Genomic DNA, 24167 nt, shown 5'->3' on the forward strand with positions numbered 1-24167 from the left:
TTAAGGCTGCTTTCAAAAAAAACGTCAAAAGAATGTAAAATTGATAGTTTTAGTCGGTGAAATACTACACTTTCTGTTATCCAATAGATTTATTTAATTCAAGTTCCAGTTAGAGCATCTTATTATCTTGATTTTTATAAGACTGGATTTTTGAAAACTAACTCACTAAATTAATTATGAATTTTTCTCTAATGCACGTTTAGAAAAACGCACGTATAGAGCTGAATCAGTCGATCTTATTTGTAAAATTTGGACAATTTTGAATATTAAAACGGGTAAATTTATAATTCGTATATCCTGTACCACAATCATTTCAGACTAGATTTTTATTTTAAGTTTTTGAAAAAGAGTAAACTAGCCTAAGGCGAATTCAATTTTTTTCAGAAATTACCTAAAATTAAGTGACAATTTCTTTGAAAATCTACATCACATCGGAGTAAGTTTTGCACTAAATTAATCTGCAACGTTTACTTAAATTGCTGTTATGCCTTAGTGATTATAAATTGCTATTATTGATTTTTGCCAATTTTTTGAAAACGAGCCTTCACCGGTACAATTATTACCACTTTTAGATATTTTCTCATATTTTGTTAGACCAAGTAGAAAAAGTCCTATAATGTGATATATATTTATAAACTACTCGCAAAGCCCTTTAATTTGATACCACACACGGTATGATCGAGCGCTCGGTTGCGATTTCACTATTTTTAACACGAAAGCCCTCTTAATGGATTTCCTTTGTACTGTGGCGGTTTATATTTTGCACCTAACAAGAAAGACCTAGAGCGTACTTTAACAGTGCTTTCATTAGCTTTTGCCGTCCAATTTATGTTTATACTACCTATTGCCTGCGGCTTCGCTCGCGTTAAATCAGAAAATTGAAAATTAAGCCTAAAAGGCCCGTACATTTCAGGGCTACGCTTTTTAGGATTCCGTAGTCAACTTATAGTTTCGCCATGTCTAACTGTCCGTCCGTCCGTCCGTCCGCGGATAATCTCAGTGACCGTTAGCACTAGAAAGCTGAAATTTGGTACCAATATGTATATCAATCACGCCGACAAAGTGCAAAATAGACGAAAAAAATACTTTGTTACGGTACCCCCCCCCCCCCCCCGCTACATGTAAAGTGGGGACTGATTTTTTTTTTCATTCCAACCTCAACGTGTGATATATTGTTAGATAGGTATTTAAAAATGAATAAGGGTTTTGTGTCTCCCCCTCTAACTTTTGAACCATTATGTTTAAAAAATATGAAAAAAATTACAAAAGTAGAACTTTATAAAGACTTTCTAGGAAAATTGTTTTGTTTTGAACTCGATAGGTTCAGTAGTTTCGAGAAAAATACGGAAAACTACGGAACCCTACACAGCGTGGCCCGACACGCTCTTGGCCGGTTTTTTGTATGGGCTTTGTCAGTCCAGTATTAAATCGTTCTTGGTTTGTATATTTTTCGTCGTTCGACAAAGTTGCCTATTCTGTACAGTATTGAACGCGACACCGTTAAAATGAAAGGTTTTCAATCTTTGACAGCGTTCACCTTTTAACTCCCTTGTACATAGCTGTTGGAGCTCCAAAAAGCTCCGCTTTCATCCCTAGAGCACAAAAGTTGGATGTCGTTATGTAATAAGTGACATGAAACAAATTAGGGATTAGAAAACATTTTGTACTGGATTTGGATTTGATAATAAATAAATAAGACAGGGATGAAAATCGATGTATGGCTGTGATTGATAGACTATTTCAGTATTTCTTAGTTTTGTCACTTATTCTGACTTTCTTATAATGTATAAGTTGCATCAAGGTAGATTGAAATGAAGGGCTGTTATTCCCCCGGGATGTCCCGGCGTCATATGTGTGGATATGATAGAGCATAGCTCTAAATTCCTAGAACTCATCTCAAAAAATTAAAATTTTGAAAAAACCCCTGACCGCGACATAGTAAACCGATTTTCATGAAACATGGCTAAGAACACTCCCGACTTACTCAGCTTTCAGACAAAAAAAAACTAAATCCAAATCGGTTCATCCGTTCGGGAGCTACGATGCCACAGACAGACACACACACAGATAGACAGACAGACAAACAGACAGACAGACTGACAGACAGACACACACACAGACAGACACGTCAAACTTATAACACCCCGTCGTTTTTGCGTCGGGGGTTAAAAAAAAGAAGGCCTGTTACTTTTTAGAAGTTTGATAATAAAGGTGTAACAGGACATCGATGACATCGAGCACATCTACAACCTGGCATAAAAGAGTCATCAATCATCATCCTCCTTGTTATTATTAGTTGTGAATATTTTTAGTAGTTGTTAATGTTTCTATTAATTAAATTTTAATGAATACCCTGTAATGTTGACATCTAAAAGTGCTCCTGTGGCCTTTTTGCTGAATAAATGATTCTGTATTCTTGCGTTATCCCGGTATTTGCCACATTTCATGGGAGCCTGGGGTCCGCATTGACACCTAATCCCAAGATTTGGCGTAGGCACTAGTTTTTACGAAGGCGACTGCCATCTGACCTTCCAATCCGAAGGGTAAACTAGCCCTTTTGTGAATTAGTCCGGTTTCCTCACGATGTTTACCTTCACCGAAAAGCGACTGGCAAATATCAAATGACATTTCGCACATAAATTCTGAAAAACTCATTGGTGCAAGCCGGGGTTCGAAAAAAAATAGAAATTAAAAAATGGCATGTAGTGTTGTCCATTTTAAATCGACATATGTGTAAGGAAAATGGAGGATACTAGGATGTAGCCACTTTTTAACCGACTTTCAAATCATTTATGAATTCGTCTGTATGTTAATTTCTTTTTTTTTGTCAAGCTGTCACTGAACACTAGTGTACCTATTCTCATATTGAAATCAATGGTGCATATTTTCATCTTACATAACCCCATCCAGTTGAAAAATCGTTTACACAAAAATAAAGGGGGGTTTCGGCAAAGCGATTTTCGGGACCAATTAGCGGTTCCCCGAAAGCGCCGGTCGTAGTCGGTGCAGCGATTTTTCAGGGTTTCCAAACAGCGCCGTTAATACGGTATCGGTGGGATCAGGCTGTGGCCTTTTATATGGCGATTTTCACAAACTCTCTCTAGAGATTTAAACATCAATTGATTAGAACACTTTAGATGCATTGCTTTTATCTGCGACACAGAAACATAGGCCTACTCGTTTTTTTTACAAGTTTATATAGAACCTGCCATGTTAAAAGTTTTACAAATTAGAATAACCTATTCTGAGAAACTGTACATCGGTAGGAACCTTCAAAATTAAGATGAAAAACTACCTTACAGCTCATATGTTAATTTTAAAAATATTGAAATCCCACCCTGTTTTCTTGGTTGCCCTGAAAACCAGCGCCGTGGCTAATACCAATTAGCCATTGGCATATGCTGAGTGGCATCCTTTTTGGTGACTTTAGTTTAAGATGTATATAGATTAAGGCTATTGTTGTTTTACTTGTATATTTTCACCAAATAAACGTTTTCTATTCTATTCTATTCTATTCTATTCAGTGACATATCGTCTCTGCCCTTATTTGCCATAAAAACCAATTAAATTGGTTAAAAATCCTTAAGTTCACTTTCCTGTTCACTTTCCTGTTCACTTTCCTGTTCACTTTCCTTATTATAATAAGAGTTTTGAATGATTCACGGTTATTTTCATTAGACTTATATTGACGGTAATCACGGTCTATATCCCGGTCAATATAAGGTAATCACGGTCTATATACCGGTCAATATAAGGTAATCACGGTCTATATCCCGGTCAATATAAGGTAATCACGGTCTATATACCGGTCAATATAAGTCTTCCTTATTATAAGCAAACATCGTAAATTCGTAACTTTTCCAGCAATTTTGATTTTTTTTTATACCACGTCGGTGGCAAACAGGTATACGGTCCGCCTGATGGAAAGCGGTCACCGTAACCTATGGACGCCTGCAACTCAAGGGGTGTCACATGCGTGTTGCCGACCCATTAGAAACTTGTACACTCCTTTTTTGAAGAAACCCATACTGTAGTTCATGCAGATGATGCAGCATTGTCGCGTTAGAGAAGTCCGAAGCCAGCTGGAATAATTACTTAGGATTAATTAATAATTTTGACGACCGGTCTGGCACAGTCGGTAGTGACCCTGCCTGCTGCGCCGCGGTCCCGGGTTCGAATCCCGGTAAAGGCATTTATTTGTGTGATGAGCACAGATATTTGTTCCTGAGTCATGGGTGTTTTCTATGTACCTCTATATAAGTATTTATATATTATATATATCGTTGTCTGAGTACCCACAACACAAGCCTTCTTGAGCTTACCGTGGGCCTCAGTCAATCTGTGTAAGAATGTCCTATAATATTTATATTAATAACAATAAAATGAGCCTTAATTTTTCATCTACCTTTAAAACACATGTATGAATTCTTTTATTACTACCATGCACGCTGCACCGAAACTGCTGAAAAAAAAAACGATTTCTGATTTTAAGCTAATTAAAAAAAAAGTGAAATCGCTGCCTCCTGACCGCAGCCTAACCCGTGGCCTTTTTAAAACACGCCGTTATCGGCGCCGCCAAATCCCTCCCGTATTTATCAGAAGCACAAAGCTTCACATGACGCCCGGCTCGTTAGCTCTGCGACATTAACTAACACTGAGTCGCAAGTCATACGCGGTAGCGGTAGCGATTTTAAGCTAATTTGGATTTTATACGACAACGCTCTACGGAAATGTTATTTATCAGAAGCACAGAGCTTCACATGACGCTCGGCTCGTTAGCTCTCGCAAGTCGGAAGCGGTAGCGGTGGCGATTTTAAACTAATTTGGATTTTATAGGACAACGCTTTACAGAAATAATATTTATCAGAATCACAAAGCCTCACATGACGCCCGTCTCCTTAGCTCTGCGACATTATTAACTAACATTGCGTCGCAAGTTATAAGCATGGGCGGTTTTAAGCTAATATTGGGTTTTAACACTTTCGAAACCGGGCTCTACGCGGCGCTACGACATTTTCGCTACATACGGGGAAACCCATGTAATCGGCTACGCTTCTACGAGCGGTGTGCCCGACAGTCGGGTTCTTGGTAGCGAAAGTGTTAATGATAAACATATACAGATGAAATAAAACTATGGAAACGGATTAAATCGCGTATAATGAATTTAAAATACATCCCGACGTTTCGAACTCTTTACAGCGTTCGTGGTCAACGGGTGACTACAACATATACAGATTCATAAAATCTTCATTATTTTTTTCGAAGCACAAAGCTTCACATGACGTCCGGCTCGTTAGCTCTGCGACATTAACTAACACTAAGTCGCAAGTTATAAGCGGTAGAGGTATTAATCTTATTTCGTTTTCGGCAACCTAAATATTATTACTTGAACATAAGCTATTTCTAACTAGGTATTTTTATCAGAAGTAGGTACCCACATAGTTAAAAACGCCTCGATCATTGGAACTCATTATTATAAATTTGTTCTTGTTATAAGCCTTAAGCGGTAGCGGGTCTATCGTGTGGTTTAGCTCACATTACTGATGTTGGGTATTTTTATTAGAAACATAAGAAACTATGCTGTCAATGTCGATAGTTAAACGCAGTTATTTAATATAAATGGAGTGTAAAATAGAAGCTACACATAAGCGACTAAAGATTTTATTATCATACTTAAAAACTTGACCTAATGTTCGTCTGTAAAAGCCACAGGGCGGTGGCAAGTCTATAAAATGCGGTTAAATGTCTATCGAGTTTATGTCTGAGGCGTAAAACTCCATATGAAGCACGGCTCGTTAGCTCCAAGACATTAAATAATTCTGCGCCATAAGCCATAAGTGAAAGCGTTCTAAAATTCTAAAGTAAACCAAGATCCGTTCTTTCGTGGCCCAGCCATGACTAGGTTGTTTAAATCATAGTTTTTAGTAAACAAAATTATATAATTAAATAGATAATTCTATACTGCCTGCCTGTGTGGTGACGGGTTAAGAATTTCACTACCCCCTTTCTTCCCGTGGGTGTAGTAGAAGGCGACTATGGGATATGGGTTAAATTGTGGCGTAGGCGAGAGGCTGGCAACCTGTCACTGCAATGTCACAGTTTCGTTTTCTTTCAACCCCTTATTTGCCAAGAGTGGCACTGAAGCTTTAGTAGTTTCATGTGTTCTGCCTACCCCTTTATGGGATACAGGCGTGATTGTATGTATGTATGTATGTATATATGTAATTCTATACTAACTATCAAGCTGTTATTAAATATAAATCCCATTAGAACTGTGGTTTTTCAACTAGTTTAACATATGTTTTTTTTTTCAAAAATGACAATACAGAGTGTCATGTGTGATGGTAAAACATAGCTTTAGCGTTATATTATAACTAGCTTTTGCCCGCAGCTTCGCTCGCGCTAAATTCGATAATTGCGGAATGTTCTATACAGACTTCCACCCCTATGTAATGGAAGAGGGGGTTTAAAAAGAGACAAAAAGTAGCCATTGTCACTCTTTATTTCTTCAAATATCTTCCCTTAAGAATCACGTCAATTGGTCGCTTCGTTTTCCCAAACAAACAAACAGACACACACACTTTCCCATTTATAATATTAAGTATGGATAAATTGATTTCATCGGGAAGCCGTTTGAATATCGCTGTCCGCACCCGCTCACCGCTTGTAACTTGTCCCACAATTTACGCTCGCTCGTCTCGTGCTGAGCCGATTTGCGATAATCCTCGCGAGCAAAGAGGATAAATAAGATACGTACTTTAAACTTTATGAGGAAATTGATAATTGTGTTACTTGCTTACTGTAGACGCAGACGCTACCTGGCCCCGTAGCCGAATGGCATTTCTCCGACGCCAAACGAAAGCGATACGCCGCTGGCTCTGTCGCGCCAATACGCAAGCGCGATAGAGATAGATATCTACTAGCGCTTCGTTTCGTGAGCGTTTCGTGAGCGATTGTGCCATTCGGCTAGCCACCCTGGGATTTAAGAAGAGTTCAAGGTTTTGAAAATGATTAGTATCATCATTCTCTTGCCCTTATCCCAGTCACTTAGGGTCGGCGCAGCATGTCTTTCTCTTTCATACATCTCTATCACTCGTCATCTCATCATTAAAATGATTAGTATCAGATTTTTAAATTTAAATAAAATTAAATAATTAATAACACCTTCGGCAAGACCGAACCTTGTGATTTTTTGGACGCTAGGGGCGTCCATTAATCACGTCATAAGTTTTTGGATTATTTTAGACCCCTCTCCCTCATGGTGATCTTAGGTGTTATCAGGACGAGGATATTTCTTTCTCAATAAAAAAAGTTGGAGTTCCTTACCTCCCCCCTCCCCATGGTGATAGTTGGTGATTTTCCCCCATACGCATTTTTTTTTTCTTAGCCTATTTTTGTGTCTCACTGCTGGGCAAAGGCCTCCCCTTTCTTCCGCCACCCATCACGACCGTCTGCTCCGGCCAGTCGCTGCTAAATGCGTCGAGGTCACCCCGCCATCTCTTCTTTGGTCTTCGCAACGGATTTTAATATTACATTTTATAATTAAAAGAAATTGAAAAATCACACGTCTGGGAAGACTCAAACATGTGATCTTTTCGACAGGCCTAATCGCTCTGACCAACTGATATTGCAGGTTCGAGTCAAGTGTAAAATTTTCCATTAATTTTAAAATTAGTAGTACTTATCGCTCGCATCGAATTTTCTCTTCGCACGTGTATCGTACGACATTTTTCAGTACATAGAAGGTTTCGATCTAAGAATTGTACTATTTTGCGAACTAGCGTGGAAAAAGAACAGCATAAATACCTATTGAAAAAGTAGTTTACTATTGATGTTATTCTTATCACATACCGATATCGAACGCTGCAAATCGCGCTTATTTGTATTGGATGAGAGGCACGCGGAGGCAATTTTGATGACAAAATGGTATAAAATTTACATCACATAGCAGTTGGGTTAAAGGGTAAATTTGAGAGTATTCCTGTGTATAATTTGGAGTCCTTAGTAAGATTCAATTCAATTCAATTCAATTAAAAACCTTTAATGTCATAAACAACACATCGTCACTACTTTAAAAAAAAAACTTGTATCTTCGTCTGTCAATGAAAAGAAAATTGTAGTAAGTATGTATGGAATACATATAGACTTACTGCGTTTTAACTTTGAGGAACAGCGTGAGATACGAGATTTTTTAAAAGTAGTGACGACATGTCAAAAATACAAAAATAATAATACAATAATAAGGAATTAAAATAATCTTAAACAACTTAGTCAAAAATAATGATAAATACTAACCATAAACATATAGAAATTAAAACAAAAATGTCAAAGGAAAAAACACACATTCATCATTTTAAATTAAACTTACTAGATCCCAAAATAGAAATGGTATCTATTTTTACATAAATTTTATTGAATAGACCGTCACAACCTTTGAAATAAAATTAAAAGTTATACTTCACAAAAATCACACAATTTACACATCATGAAATACATAAATATTATAGAACATTCTTACACAGATTAACTGAGTCCCATCGGTAAGCTCAAGAAGGCTTGTGTTGTGGATACTCTGACAGCAATATATAATATATAACATACAAATACATATATACTTACATATAAAACATCTATGGCTCTGAAACAAAAATTTGTGTTCATCACACAAATAAATTCCCTTATCGTCATTCAAACCCGGGTACCTAGCCAAATGCACAAACGCTCACGATAATATCTGTTTCGTAGCTATCTATCTCTATCGCTCTTGTGTATTGACGCGACAGAGTCAGACTGCATTTCTGTCGGCGTCTGGCGTCGACGATTGCCATTCGGCCTATTACTATAATTTTTATCGTTTAAGCAGTGTTCTAGTAAAGAACAATTCATATGTAACTAGACTCCTTAACTCAAATAATCTTTTCAATTTAAGATTAGCAGTTAAGTATATTATAAATGCATGCACGTTTCTTAGAAATAAACAGATTAAATTTTAATTTTTTTTTTTTTTAGTTTCTACCATTCGCATTGCAAGTTCAAATAGACCCCCGTATCGAGCATTAACCGGGGTGACTAGGCACAGCATGCTTCGTTACTCTGCACCTAACGAACTGGTAGCCTAGCAAAGCCAGTCGTATCCCAGTCTAGTTTAAAAGACATCCTTCATTACAACTAGGATCGCGACCGAGTCAGACTGCATTTCTGTCGGCGTCTGGCGTCGACGATTGCCATTCGGCCTATTACTATAATTTTTATCGTTTAAGCAGTGTTCTAGTTTCCACCATTCGCATTGCGAGTTCAAATAGACCCCCGTATCGAGCATTAACCGGGGTGACTAGGCACAGCATGCTTCGTTACTCTGCACCTAACGAACTGGTAGCCTAGCAAAGCGGGTCGTATCCCAGTCTAGTTTAGACATCCTTCATTACAACTATGATTTAGAAGTAAGGCAGTATGATAGCCTTATAAGCTTACTAGCTTTTGCCCGCGGCTTCACTCGCGTTAAATTCGAAAATTGCGGAATACTCCATACAGACTTCCACCACCACGGGTATAATGCTATCATTTATAAAAATACTTACTATATTCTATGTTCAATAATATCCTAAACCTAATTGCAACCAAGATTTTATTAACTACGCTACGGTCGATTTCATTCCTATTATACCTATGTATAATATCATTTAGACCGTCATAAATAATTTATACTATTTATAGTTTTTAATATTATTGGGTACTTTCAACTTAAATTCAAATAAATCAAAAGTAAATTATCCACAATATTATAAAAACCCGCCAAGAGCGTGTCGGGCCTAGAAAGTCTTTATAAAGTTCTATGTTTGTGATTTTTTTCATATTTTTTAAACATATGGTTTTATTATGACGACCGGTCTGGCTCAGTCGGTAGTGACCCTGCCTGCTAAGCCGCGGTTCTGGGTTCGAATCCCGGTAAGGGCATTTATTTGTGTGATGAGCACATATATTTGTTCCTGAGTCATGGATCTTTTTCTATGTATAAAGTATGTATTTATCTATTTAAGTACGATATTAGTAAACCCCTTATTCATTTATTAATACCTATCAACATTATATAACACGTTTGGGGTTTGAATGAACTATCAGGAAAATTTAAATGTTTAGTTAATATTAAACATTTTTTCAAACTCTTTATTTTTGCACTTTATTGGCGTGATTGATATACTTATTGGTAACAAATTTCAGCTTTTAGTGCTAACGGTTACTTGATTATCCGCGGACGGAAATATTTAGGTTTAAAACAACATGTAATTCCTATGGTTCCTAGTTGATCTACGGAAATTAAAAACGTAGGACTTCGCCGGCCTAGGCGTGTAAGATTTGTATGAAATTCCATTAACGACCTCTTGTCCTAGCCGCACCTGAAACGTTATACTTCGCGGCCAATTATAAGGCACATAACATCAATATTTCATTCCATGTTTACGAAAAATACGTTATACAATAATTAGTTCAATTTAGTCCAATATAAGTAAGTACCTAGGTAACAACTTTCACATTGTTCTTTTAAAGAGACTTGTTTATCTAAAGCTAAACTAAGTTTAAATGCGAGACTTAACTTAAACTTGTTAAGCTGTTTTTAGAAAAAGTTTGCACATGATTTTAATCGAGAGTAGCTTAAAAACAGAGCATTACTCGAATTATACTTGAAAATGAGTAAATTCGAGACATACTGTGTAACTGGCTTAAGCCCACAGCGCGGAGTCACAGAGCACAAAATTAAACAGAGCGGCGGGTCGATTGAACGAATACAATTCAGCAGTTCTCGAAAAGTTTGTACAAAAATTAAGGAATAAATTAAATTTGTTTTTATTATTCCTATTTTGTTACCAAGATTTTTTTGATGAATTGAGATTTTAGTAAGTTTTATTTCGTCATTAAGGTTCTCTAGTATCTATACTTTCTTAATTATAACAATTAACCTGTATATATCTTACGAAAGTCGACTTATATTACTAAATGTTGGTAACAAAATAGGATCAATTAAAATTTTGCTGACGTGGCTATGTACAAAGTTGCCGAGAACTGCTCAATTATGTGAATAAGTTAAGGCACACAGATCGAACTAGACCCAAACTAAGAAAATATTGTATTATGGGTAGCTAGGTATGTGATGGTAATATATGTAAATACGTAATTAATAAATGAAAACACCCGTGACTCAGATAATTTAGCTATACTGCTATATCTATCACACAAGTAAATTCCTTTACTTGCCACGCCGATCACTAAACCTAAAGAAATTCAAAACATAAGGAATGTTTGTAACTATTACTTTGCTGAGTTAAGTTCTTTTCCCCTCACTAGCTCGGAAACACGTGTTTTGTCCTTTAATACCAGCGGGTAAAAACGCATTTTATCCACTAGTAGGGTAAAGTAATTTGACCTTGAATAAAGTCAAATTAACTGCTTTAAAATTGATAAAAGTAGGTGAATCTAGTAATAAAGATGATTTACCACCTGTGGAACTATTGGAAGCAGTGATAAACGCATTTTTTGCGTTGTAGTTTCCTCGCTATAGTGAGGGGAAAAGTTTTGTGTTACACTCGGGTGTAAATGTATTTTACTTCTCGCGTGTTAAAAAACTCGCAAGTTCAGGATTCTATTCTCGAACCACTCGCTTTGTTCGTGGTTCAACTATAGAATCCTTTCACTTGCTCGTTTTTCAATTCCACACTCGGCGTTAAAATACAACTTTGCCCCCTTGTATAACAAATAACTATTGTGGGCCCGCTACGCCCTCTGCTCTACGGACGCTACGACGCTACGCGACTACGAAGCTCCTTTGCAGGCAATAATAACTACTAGCTTAACGATATGTGTGCACTTCTAAAGGAACAGACGTTCCGTTTGATAGAACGTTGGTTTTCTGTTGTTCTACAGCAGAAAAGTACGTGAAGCGATTGAAATTAGAAAGCATCGGAATTTCAACCAGAATGAGGGACAGGGAATTTCTTCTTCGTGGAATCCAGTAATTAGCAAATGTAAGCGTGAAGAAACACATAAGGACATACCGACTGATATCGTGAGTGTTGTGTGTAGGCAAAGTGACAACCCTAGCGCAAAAGTGAATAATCAAGAACAAGTGCGGGGCAAAAACTCGCGCGGCTACAAGATGTTGATGCAATTCCTCGCCAGTCTACCCGTGACCACGAACACAATATGATGTTCGAAAAATCGGGCCAAAATATAAATGTAAGTGTTTACGTGTTAGTTTAAAATGTTTAAATCATTAAACGATACGTTTTTAAAACAAACGGCACAAATATTGGTAGCTGCTTCTCTTACTTACTGCGATGGATTAGTAGATGTAGATCTTGACCTCCGACACTCCGCCATTCGCTCCTATCATGTGCGATCTGTTAGCTCTCAGTCACTTGAAGGTTACACAGGTTTTTCGGGATTCATCGGTCGGTACCCAGGGCCTTCCGATTGGACGTTTCTCAGCCGATCGCCACAGGTAATCTTATTTAGCCCGCACGATCCTCTCCGATCCTGTCCACATTGACCAGTGAACATTGAGCGATTGTTAGAGACCGACACACCTGCTTCTCTGGTGAGTTATATTATCTGTGGTCTTGCTACACCCATTGCGGAAACACTACTTAAGCTCAGTTTAAGCAATAATTACTTCTAATACACGATATGTGTGAAGCGAGCGCTCTGAATTTAAAATACATATACTTAACTAATCTCAGGAGTATTATTTATCAATACTTATACGGTTCTACTCACATTATTTTATCGCGACTGCTGCCACATATTTCGAGTCATTTAGGAGTCTCGTCCTCAGTCATTAGCGCTCGCGGCGGCTAGACTCCGTGCCCTGGATGATTAGAATATGTGAAATATGTCTCACAAAAGTTGAACATGTATAATTTTGGGAGCTGTTTCTCTGATTCGTTAAATTATCCGTGGTGTCGGGGACGCTACCAAGCTCAGTTTCGAGCGATAATTACTACTACACGATACGTGTGAAGCGAACGCTCTGTATTTAATTACGCTGCGTTTAATGAGGACTCCGGGGATTTCAACTTAATTAAAATGCAATGGAGACACAATTGAAGATGTCTGTTTCTTTGTGGATGTAAATACATTTACACTTGTTGAATAAATCCATAGCTACTAATATTATACAACGTGTTTCCGGTATCACTCAAAACCTCAGACACCCCAACAGATTTTTACTTTTTTTAACTCATCTAGAGTATTCATCTTTTAATTTTATGGTTACTTTTTTTTTAATTGAATTTTTAGATTTCTGTACAGCTCTACTTGACTTTTAGCTCTACACTCAATAAAATAATTGCTAACTACCATCATAAACCATAAAACTATTTATTTGTGTACGTTACTGCAACGACATAAGGTTTACCAATAGACAGCTAAGATGTCATTGTAAAACACTTTAAAGCTTTGTCACAGTAAACTTCAAATTGGACAGGTAATCGCAGTAAGCAAATTTAAACCCAATATTCAGAATGACAAGGTTGTAATTACTCGTAGGTACGAGTTCAATTTGTTATGACTTAGGATAAACATTAAGATTAAACTGACAAACAACGTCAAACTCGTAGCGGAAAAAATAATCGCCCAAGTAACCAGCCAGTATAATACCCCTAAATACTGAAAAAGGTAAACAACCTCAAGCAATGCGATATATATACACAATGTTGTATTACGAATACAATAGAATAGGCACGTAAAAAATAACTGATCATACTAATTTAAAAATTAAAAAAACTGATCAAAAAAAAAACTGATCATAAAAACGTACGTCACTGAACGTAAAAAATAACTGATCATACTAATTTAAAAATTAGTATGATCAGTTATTTTTTACGTGCCTATTCTATTGTATTCGTAATACAACATTGTGTATATATATCGCATTGCTTTATTTATAAAAATATTACCCCCATCAAGATATAGCTCAATCGATTCTACTCTCGATTCTGAACAAACGGTTTTCAGGTTTTTAGTGTTAAGTGAAACACGGTGTATAGCTACTAATATAATTAGCTTTATTCTAGTGAATAATTAAAAATAATTTACCAATTAAGTCCTTGTTATTGCCTGAAATACAGGAAATATCCTAGCTCAGGCATTTGTATAAATCATCCCTTATAAAATTCTTAGTCTTTAAGAATAACCACTTATTCATAATAAATTATTTTGTATTTGTTTTGTATTATAAATGGGAAAGTGTGTGTCTGTTTGTTTGTCTGTCTTTCACGGCAAAACGGAGTGACGAATTGACGTGATTTTAAGTGCAGATAGTTGAAGGAATGGAGAGTGACGTAGGTTTTACTTTTTGTCTCTTTTTAACGCGAAGCCGCGGGCAAAACCTAGTTTTATTTCATAAATTAAAGATAGTTTTGGACTGAAGTTGGATTTGAAGTTAAGCGACACAATTTATGATGGTAAGCAATTTACATAGCCCATGGTCAATTGCAACATTACAAATGTAATGAGTGAGTTGCGGTTCTTTCAGCTGCCAGCTCTTTTTCCCAATAAAAACTATTTGTTATTTTAATATTGAAATTTCAATCCACACTTCCACAATTTTTTGGAATTGCTCGGAGATTTGTGACCTTCGTGAATTCTTGGCTTGCTAAAAATTTTTTTATAACCGAACTACTGCCGCAGAAAGGACATACCCAATTACCCGTATATGTATTTTCAGTGACAGGCGGAGCACTGTCCGCGAAAGGGTTAATTTACCTGTCACGATCAAAAATGTTGTTCTCAAAGTGTCAACCGCTCTAAGCAGTTATGGGATCGATGTTTTTGAATACATATTTTATTCACTAACATCATCCTACCTGTATTATGAATTCCATAGATTTATTTACGATTATTTTGTTTTGAACGCACGGAAGTTTAAATACCAACATCCTGTGCTGAATTCGCCGTTCGAAAGTCGTAGCATTACGTCGTTTACCACAGACTTTGGAACGGTAAATTCATGCGTTCGACATTCAAAAATCGGTCCCCTAGATCGGCTTTCTCTGATAACCATCGTCTGATGTTTCAGTTCAACTAAATAATTGAAATTACCTTTACAATTGATATTGTAAAGGTAATTTAACACTAAAAATCAAATGAAAACTAACTTATTTTCCCTTTTGTACCCAGTTTCGACGTCCGCGGTCGCAGCTTCAACAAGGCCCTCCACTGGTCGGACCCGCTCGCGTTTGGTCGCCGCGCCTACTTCGTGACCATGTCTCGACCAGCGTCGCTAGTGGTCGACGCGGTCCAACTAGATGATGAAGGCGTTTATCGGTGTCGAGTCGATTTTAAGAACTCACCGACGAGGAATTTTCAAATACGACTGACTGTCGTTGGTAAGTCCTATTTGTTTTAGTGTTTTATAATTTATAATGTTTGCTTAAGATAAAATTGCCCTGACTTAAAATGAACAGAGTGATAGATTAAAAATTAAAGACATTTGACATCGAGGATGATATTTGGCCAAAAGAGTAATTGTATTGTTCCAGTGCCTCCACACAAGCTGCTTCTGTACGACGAGCAGGGCCGGGACGTGGCCGGTGTGGTCGGGCCTTTAGAAGAAGGAGGGAACTTCACGCTTCTCTGTGAGCTTAGAGGGGGTAAGTTAAAACCACATATTTCGTCAAATTTTAACTATAAAACTCCCGTGAGACTCAAACATATTTAAAAATATTTTAAATGGGTTACTCACGTGTTAAGTCGATATACACTGAGAGAAATTTGCATTGTAAATTTAACAAGTTAATTAAAATTTAACAAACTTGTTGCGGTTTATCCGTTTGAATCAGCCAAACGTATGTTTAAAACAATATGTGTCAGGTTGTTTTTCTAAAATTGACTTGTTGATTCAAATATATTGCCGATTCAAATGACAAGTAGCTTGTTGTTTGAACCAAAGAGCACGTAGGCGCTATTTTAACCAAAAAACTTATATTTCTCAAGAGTAGCGACCCCGCCTTTACATGTCGAGAGCGCGACGCATACTCACTTTATTTTGCCAAATCTCCCCGTATAGATTTGCAATTTTAACTATGAAACTCACGTGTTATGCTTGTGTTTGTATGCGTCGCGCTCTCGACATGTAAAGGCGGGGTTGCTACTCTTGAGAAAGATCCCCGAAAATGAATAGAAACATGTCGAACGCTATATCGACTTAACACGTAACTCGCTTAAAATATTTTTAAGTACATACGTTTCGTCAAATGTTCAGAAATTTTTGAGCAGCTTCTCTCTCTCTCTTTCTCTCTTTAGCCTGATTCTACCCTTCGGGTGTAGGCCTCCTTCAACATGCGCCACTCGTCACGGTTTTGTGCGATCTGGAGCCACTTTTTCCCAGCTGTCCTTTTGATATCGTCCGCCCAGCGCATCTGCGGTCTTTTTTGAGCAGCTTAGCAGACATTAAACGTCGATACGAACTCTACATTATCCCAAAGTTTCATCCTTGTTAATAAAAGGAAGGTCTGGCGACTCTGGGGTCTGAATCTATAAGTAAACAAAGGCATTTAAATTAAATGCATTGAAGGTTATTTTGACACAAACTTTCAAAATGCCTGAATATATTAAATAGACATCCAGAGCTCTATCAAGAAACTTAGAATATGTAAATAGTTCCAAACTCTTCGCCCTTGTAAAACACACAGTATTATATCAAACTATAGCCATTAAACAGTCAAACAATTAACATAACTAATTAGTTGAGCGTTTTAACAGCAGAACAAACATAGTTCTATCTCCCTCCATTAAACAATGAAAGTGACACGCCTTACCGAAATTAATTTCAGAAACTTAAGCATAGAAGCAAAATGACTTATGAATCTTAGAGCGTGCGCAGACAGAGAGCGGTCTGCGTTCTGTCAGAGTTCCGCGTTCTGGTGACCGTTGACCGCTCAAGAGTTCCAACGCACACAGACGGCGTTCAAATTCTCGCGTTCTAGTTTCGTTTGTGTCTTTGTACATGCAACATGTCACTGAAAAGTTCGTTTTCCTATGAAAAATTATTGCTCAAAAATTCCACCTATTAAATTCTCCTTACATATGAACAGCGATTCGATATTTCTATTCGCATGTCGATGAATAGTTTCATTAATTGAGAAAAAATAAAGGCTGGCTGTAATTTTAAATAGGGCATTGTAATTATTTATTAAGGATAAAATAAACATAACAGCATTTCGTCGTGTACTATCCGTAGATTCGACCTCAGAAATCTTTCCTTTTCCTAACCAATTCATTATTTTTTCTGTGTTTGCAACCTCAGACATCCCCGCGTTCCGGCGTTCTCTGTTTCTGCGGGCGTTCCGCTTTGACCGCCGCGGGCAGACTGCCCGATGTGTGCGTTGTTGCTACAGACTCGGTACATTCTAAAGAACGCAGAACTCTGAACGCGGAACGCAGAACTCCAGACCGCTCTCTGTCTGCGCACGCTCTTATGATACTTACTTTATTAGAACATATTAACTACATCATCCTCCTTGCGTTATCCCGGCATTTGTCACGGCTCGAGGGAACCTGGGGTTCGCTTTGACAACTAATTCCAAGATTTCGCGTAGGCTCTAGTTTAACGATAGCGACTGCCATCTGACTTTCCAACCCGAAGGGTAAGTCGCACGCTCTTATTGGAATTAGTCCGGATATATTTCCTCACGATGTTTTGAAGCCCTTCACCGAAAAGCAACTGGCAAATATCTGAAAAGATATATGACATTTCGCACATATGTTCCGTTGAAAACTCATTGGTATGAGCCGGGGTTCGATGACCCGCGGCCTCCGGATCGAAAGTCGCACGCTCCTACCACTAGGCTACCAGCGTCAGAACATATTAACTACGTCATTATAATATTTATATGAACCCAATTTTAAGACCTGTTACTAATCCTGTTCTTGCAAAAAAAAAAATTTTTTTGAAAATTGTTTTGAAATTGAAAACATTTTCGATGGCACTTATGGCCTCTTCAGTCGCGCGGCGGCGCTTTCAGATGATGGACCTGTGTCAGTTTTCTCCGCGTGGTCACGTGACATTAAAACAATGGGGAACAAAGCTTTGAGGAGGCAGAAAAAATAATTGCGTGCTAGAAAACAAATAAATAAAGAAAATTCTAATCAAAGCCCGTGAAAAGGTAAGAAAATGATAATTTATATATGCACGTAAGTATTTCATTTTCATATGATGTTATCAAGTGACATTTACGATATCTAAACATCATAGATTTTAGAAACCCCTAGATGACGGGTCTGTGACGTCATTACAGCACAACTTTTCCACGTAGAAAATATATGACTGATGTCCAGCTAGTGAACAAACTTATGCAAAATTTTCATAAAAATATTGAATTGTTCGAAAGAAAAGGCGGCGGTAGGTACAGTACTGATTGAAGTTCAGGTACGGTAGGTATTTCTGTCTTTCAAAATTTGGTATAAGGTTAATTAGATCGTGCTACCCTCCGTCTATTTTTTTTCTGTGTCTATGCCAAACATGGGGCCAGCCTGACAGAAATTTTGTTTGACAACTATCGCCATTTTTCCACAATAGTTAAAAGATTTCAGTATTTTAACTTCTCAATAAATTTTGATGAAAGTCCATAATCATAGATTGATAAACCTGGACAATTTTTTTATATTTTTATTTGGTGGGTATGATTACGGTACTTGATATTTAAAGATATTTGTCTAATTTGCAAGATTATATGAATCCTTCAACAAGCTGTCTGACTCCTTTGACAATAGTTGATACTTGATATGAATATTACTTGAGAATTCAAGGTAGGCATAGAATGGTATTGATAATTTATCCTGTGCTGGGTTGTATGTATTCCATTTGGAGGTACGGTAGTGGCGGTAGTGCCCCCGCCAACACGAGTCAAGCGAAGAGAAAAGCTGTTTTCTTGAAGCATTTTGTCGTTCTTCTGAATCGTCGAATTTTGGGTCTGGTTTACAGATAAATATAATTGTCAGGATATGATATCAATATAACTTTATTAAATAGAAAAAGTTTCAATTGCATAGTTTTCATACTTTAGATTTTATTCATATATTAATATAAATAGCACAGATTTCATCAGTGACTGGCTGAGTGACTTCATCATGTTTGAAGTTGTAGGTTCATAAACAACAAGAATAAAATTCGAAACTTTGGCATATATAAGGTCCTAATTTATTAGTTGCAGATATTTTAACACATGATACTTTACATTAAAATAATTAACTTTAAATATTAATTAAGAAATCTTTTCATGTAACTTTTTTGATTTCATTTTCCTAACAAAAAAATTAATTATAATTTCGTCTAAAAAAAATCATCATGTGCATTATCACATGTCACAATAACACTGTCTGTCATGTCAACAATTGTTTGTTGTAAATGTCGTAAAGGTTCGGCGGGAAAACTGCACATGTCATTGAAGTGGCCAGTTACAGTTAAGTGGTACGTAAAAGAGGTACTAGAATCTGTTCAATGAGTTTTCATTTAACACTTTCGAAACCGGGCTCTACGCGGCGCTACGACATTTTCGCTACATACGGGGAAACCCATGTAATCGGCTACGCTTCTACGAGCGGTGTACCCGACAGTCGGGTTCTTGGTAGCGAAAGTGTTAATAATCACATAAACAGGGTGTTTTTACGTAGCAAATTTGTTTTTCCGTTTTCTCCAAAAAAACATCGTAAAAGCTATATATAATGTTTCACGGTTTAATATACTCCAGAGACCGAGTACTATCAGCTGTAAAAATATCTGCATCTAATAAATTAGGACCTTATATACAGCTTAAAGGCTTTCAATATGAAAATGAAAAAGCGTTATTTATTCACGACTGACAAATTTTATGTGTCTTTTTAAACAACAGTGACATGACATAATATCTTTTTACATAAAGTCTATGGTCAAAGAAGCTGATGGTTACTGTGTTCCGTTAACAATAGGTTTATAAGAAAAAACTTCTACATAAAGTAGAAAACACGCCGAGATGTTAATCTTTCCCCTCCTCCCGCCTCCCCATTTTTATGTCCCCATTTTCGGTTTTTTTATATATTCAGGAAAACCGTAAAAGCTACGGTTATGATGTTTAGGAGAAGTAGATCAGGTATATTTCCATAAAATTCTCCACACAGTATTATCTTTGCAGGTAAATAATTGTAACTCGTAATTTTCAAATTATGCTCCTATTTATTATGGGACTAATGATGAAAACGCAAAAAAAAAATCTATTGTATACATTTCGACTGTTATGATACAGCTCATTTCTATGGAACATCTAATTTTTTTTCGTGGTTTCAGCATTGGACCCTTAATAAAAGTTGTTCATAATGACATCAAAAGTCACTATGCAAAGTTTGAATGGTCCTTTTCATTTCACCCTGTCGATCTGTAGCTAAGTGCGATTACTAAGAAGTTTCGACGATGGCAGTTGGAGAATCCGAAAAAATCGATAAAATTGATTGTAGCTTAGGGACGTCCTTAAAAGCAACGACAACGCTGACCAAACATACTGTAACTATAAATCATTCGTATTACTTACACAAATGATGAAACCTAATAAAAAAATATAAGGCGGTGATCGTTTACTATCAGGCGATACAGCTGCTCATTTGCCTCCTATTTCATGAAAAAACTAAGAAAGCCCAGTTAAAATACGGCGATCATTATACTGCGATCCGTCTGTGTCATGCTGCCGCGCGAATTTGAGTTCCCGTGTGCGACAAGCGAACAGAGCCGCGCGGGCGGGGCGGCCCGGACGCCGCGCACCTCACCCCCTTGGTTTGGTTAGTTTGACAGATCATCTCGCCTTAACTACATATACTTAAGTAATTATTTTTTAAATCGGGACATAATCGCGTATGAGTATGACTACATATTAAACTGACCTCCAACGTTTCAGGGAAGGCGTTGTCCCCGTGGTCTCGGAGAAGACTGACTTGAAATGACATCAACACCTTCTGACAGCCGCGCAAGTTTTTCGAACTACCCGCACTTGGCTTTGATTATCAACTTGAACTGTTTATGTTGTCCTACGCGATTAAGTCCCGATTTCAAAAATAGTTATGGTTAATAATCGTGAAAGTTTAAATCAATATTAACTACATCCACTGAATTGCTTTTGGTCGATCTGGTGATTCTGGTGACAGTTTTTAAGTTGTTACCTTTATTTTACTCAATAATATAATAGTCCATTGGAAAATATGAAAGAGTGTAGGTAGCAGAAAAACCTTCAAAATGCAGAGTCGTGCACCTTGTAAATAGCTTACAAAGACATAATATGTAACTCCGTATAGACAGATAAAGGCTAAGAAAAAAACGTACCTCAGAACCATAAAGAAAAAGGTACGGTGATGGCTTAGATGGTGTGCTACTCTGCGGCGGCGCCACCATAATGAAATTCAACTAATTATATGTTAAAATGATGTTCGTAAGACGTACAGTATGTACGTATAATTTTATGGCTGTACCTATAGCGGGAAACGAAATAATGGGCTTTTATTGTGGCGCCGCTGCAGAGGATGCTCTGCAGCGGCGCCACTCAGTTCTCATAGATAGATATGACATCATCTACTTTTTTCTCATGGAAATTGATGTACCAATGCTGTTTATTATGTACGTATTGAAAAAATCACTATAACTTAGTAAATTTATGTACTTTCAGTAATTCCGCATTCCGCCTGAACGGTATGAGCTAGTATGTAAGGAGGTGTACCTACGGGTAAGCGAGAGGGAGATATGTTCCTTCCCGCTCGCTCCCGCGCTCGGCGCGTTTCGTTCTAGGTTTCAATAATTATTATTAAATTTATGCCCCTGTTGTACACTTTGCTTTTTACTTCGATTGCGAGGAATTAATTATATTTTTCTCGGCAATTTACACCACGAAATTGTCGTAAAGCGAAAGAACATAATAGGTACATAAGATAACCAATTCCCGCCAACTTTTTTTTCAACATGTGATCAGAGTTTCAGACGCTTGGTTTTTTGCCAAGTCAAAAATTTTTTAAACGATAAGTAATCGAATCCTATTTTATTTAATTTACTTAATTTAATGACAGAAAATACGGAATTCTAATAAATTATAGCAAAAATAAAATAACCTATCAAAGTTTTGTCACCTACACAATTTTATTGCTCAATAAAATTGTGCAATATGTTTTAACTGTTTGTCTCTTGAGACCGATTACCTTAGTCTTAGGCCGGCACGGCAACAGACAGTCTTAAAATTCATAATCTTAAAAAACAAGAGTGTGTGTGGACTAGGGCTTCCAAATACCGGACCTTATCCAATACCGGTATTCATTCCGGTATTGGCGATTTCAATTCCGGGATCCCGGTATTGAAATCGGGAAAATATAAAAACCAAGTAATTTGCTTAAAATAACAAATTTTATTCAAAATCTCGTTACTTTTCATGCGTGTTATATACTACAGCGGAATCTTGCCAATCCGACTTAGTGAGGTGTCAAATCGATTACATTTCCAACTTCATAAGTTTCGATTTCAACCCAAACGGTTCGCAAACTTATGTGGCCAAGTCCGTTCAACTTCTATTGTTTTTAAGTATACATAGTTCAAAGGGCTACGCCCTGTGCTCTTTATTTTTGTTACGAGTCCTCAGTCCCAAGTACGCAGTATAAAAGCAAACGGGAAAGAGCGCCAGATCTCTACTCAGGTGATTCTGTAAGTTAGATATCGCCGCCATATCGGACATTTCACAAGAAGACGCGGCTATAGCAAACCATGTTTTCTGCCAAATCGATCTCTTTAAGCTCGTGCAGAATAGAACCTTTTACATTTTAATAATAACAAGCCTTTGCATATATAACCAGATGGTTCAAACGGCATCCTTGCAACACTTACGTTTGTGGCTGTACAGCCCAATTCGATAGAGGATCCCTCGTCCGCACACACGGCAGGTGTATGCTCCCCCAGATGAGCGGGGTTTAGAGGCTTGCTCGTGACGCCTCATGCGTTTATCATTCAAGGAGGAGAACCAGGCATTGTCGTGCTTGGATTGAACGTCATGGACAACACGGCGCCACGTGGTTCGGTCTTCGGCCAGTCGTTGCCACGGGTCGCATGGAATATCAAATGTGACCATGTCACGCTTCACGCAATCTTTAAAGCGCAGCGTTGGCCGTCCGACCGGTCTTTTTGCATCTACAACATCTCCCAGCGTGGCAAACGAGTCCGCTCCATTCGATACACATGCCCGAGCCACCTCAATCGCCTCTTCTTTAGTATGGCTGTGATACTAGGAAGCTGCTGTGGCTCATTCATGCTGTGTTACATTTTATAGTCAGTGTTGGTGTAGTTGTGCTGTAGGTTTAACTATAATATCACTTTATTAAATAACAAGCATTAAGAAGCATTTCTCGATTATAGTTTCATCATTGACTTTTGAAATTAGAACATGAGATGATTTTTTTTAGAAACACATTGTAATCAATATCTGTGGTACAATTTAGTGGTATTTTTGTATTTCGTGGCGCTAGAGGCGCTAATGCACTAATAAAATAAATCCGCCAAATCATTGAACAATTAGCCAAAAAAGTTGAATTGTCCGACATAGATTATCAAAAATCACATTAAGGAATAATCTATGGAATCACACATTACTTTGCGGAAATCCAAGATAATCAAAATCAAAAATATTATCCGCGGAATAGGAACACTTAAAGTAAAATTCATAATCCTACGGACTAAATTGACAAATGACTGACAGGTAAAATTATACCAGGAACAGCAAAATTAAAATAGGGAAGGATATATGTCGATAACAATATATCGACAAGTCGTAAAGTACATACAACAGACAAGTTTAAATCAAGAATAAGTATATGAGTTTCAAATAAGAGGTACACATTTTGGTTTGTTCTATGTATCTTCGAGGTAGTGGATGGATACCATGCATTTTTACCCACTAGTTTTAAAACATAAAAAGGTTTCCGAGCCTGTAGGTAAAAAATAAAATACCATGTCCGACGATAATAAATTATCTGTCACGCTACGGCAAGTATATCATAAATATCTATATAATTTTCGAATAATATTATTGCTTCGAAATAAAAAAATATCTCTAATTAGCGGTCTACAGACCTTTTGATCTGTCGAAATCACAGAAAAAGTTGGTATATTAATTAGCCGATCA

At 37.2% G+C, this 24167-nt stretch overlaps 1 protein-coding gene across 1 annotated transcript in view; it reads left to right on the top strand.

Annotated features, from left to right (window-relative positions):
• Positions 1–24167, top strand: part of LOC125229156 (hemicentin-2-like) — a 308679-nt gene that overhangs the window by 209534 nt on the left and 74978 nt on the right. Inside the window, exons 4-5 of the mRNA XM_048133942.1 lie at positions 15172–15380; positions 15534–15644. Coding sequence (XP_047989899.1) covers positions 15172–15380; positions 15534–15644 — 320 coding nt within the window. The remainder of the gene's footprint in view (positions 1–15171; positions 15381–15533; positions 15645–24167) is intronic.

This window comes from Leguminivora glycinivorella, chromosome 1 (genome assembly GCF_023078275.1).
Source record: "Leguminivora glycinivorella isolate SPB_JAAS2020 chromosome 1, LegGlyc_1.1, whole genome shotgun sequence".
Lineage (NCBI taxonomy): Eukaryota > Metazoa > Arthropoda > Insecta > Lepidoptera > Tortricidae > Leguminivora > Leguminivora glycinivorella.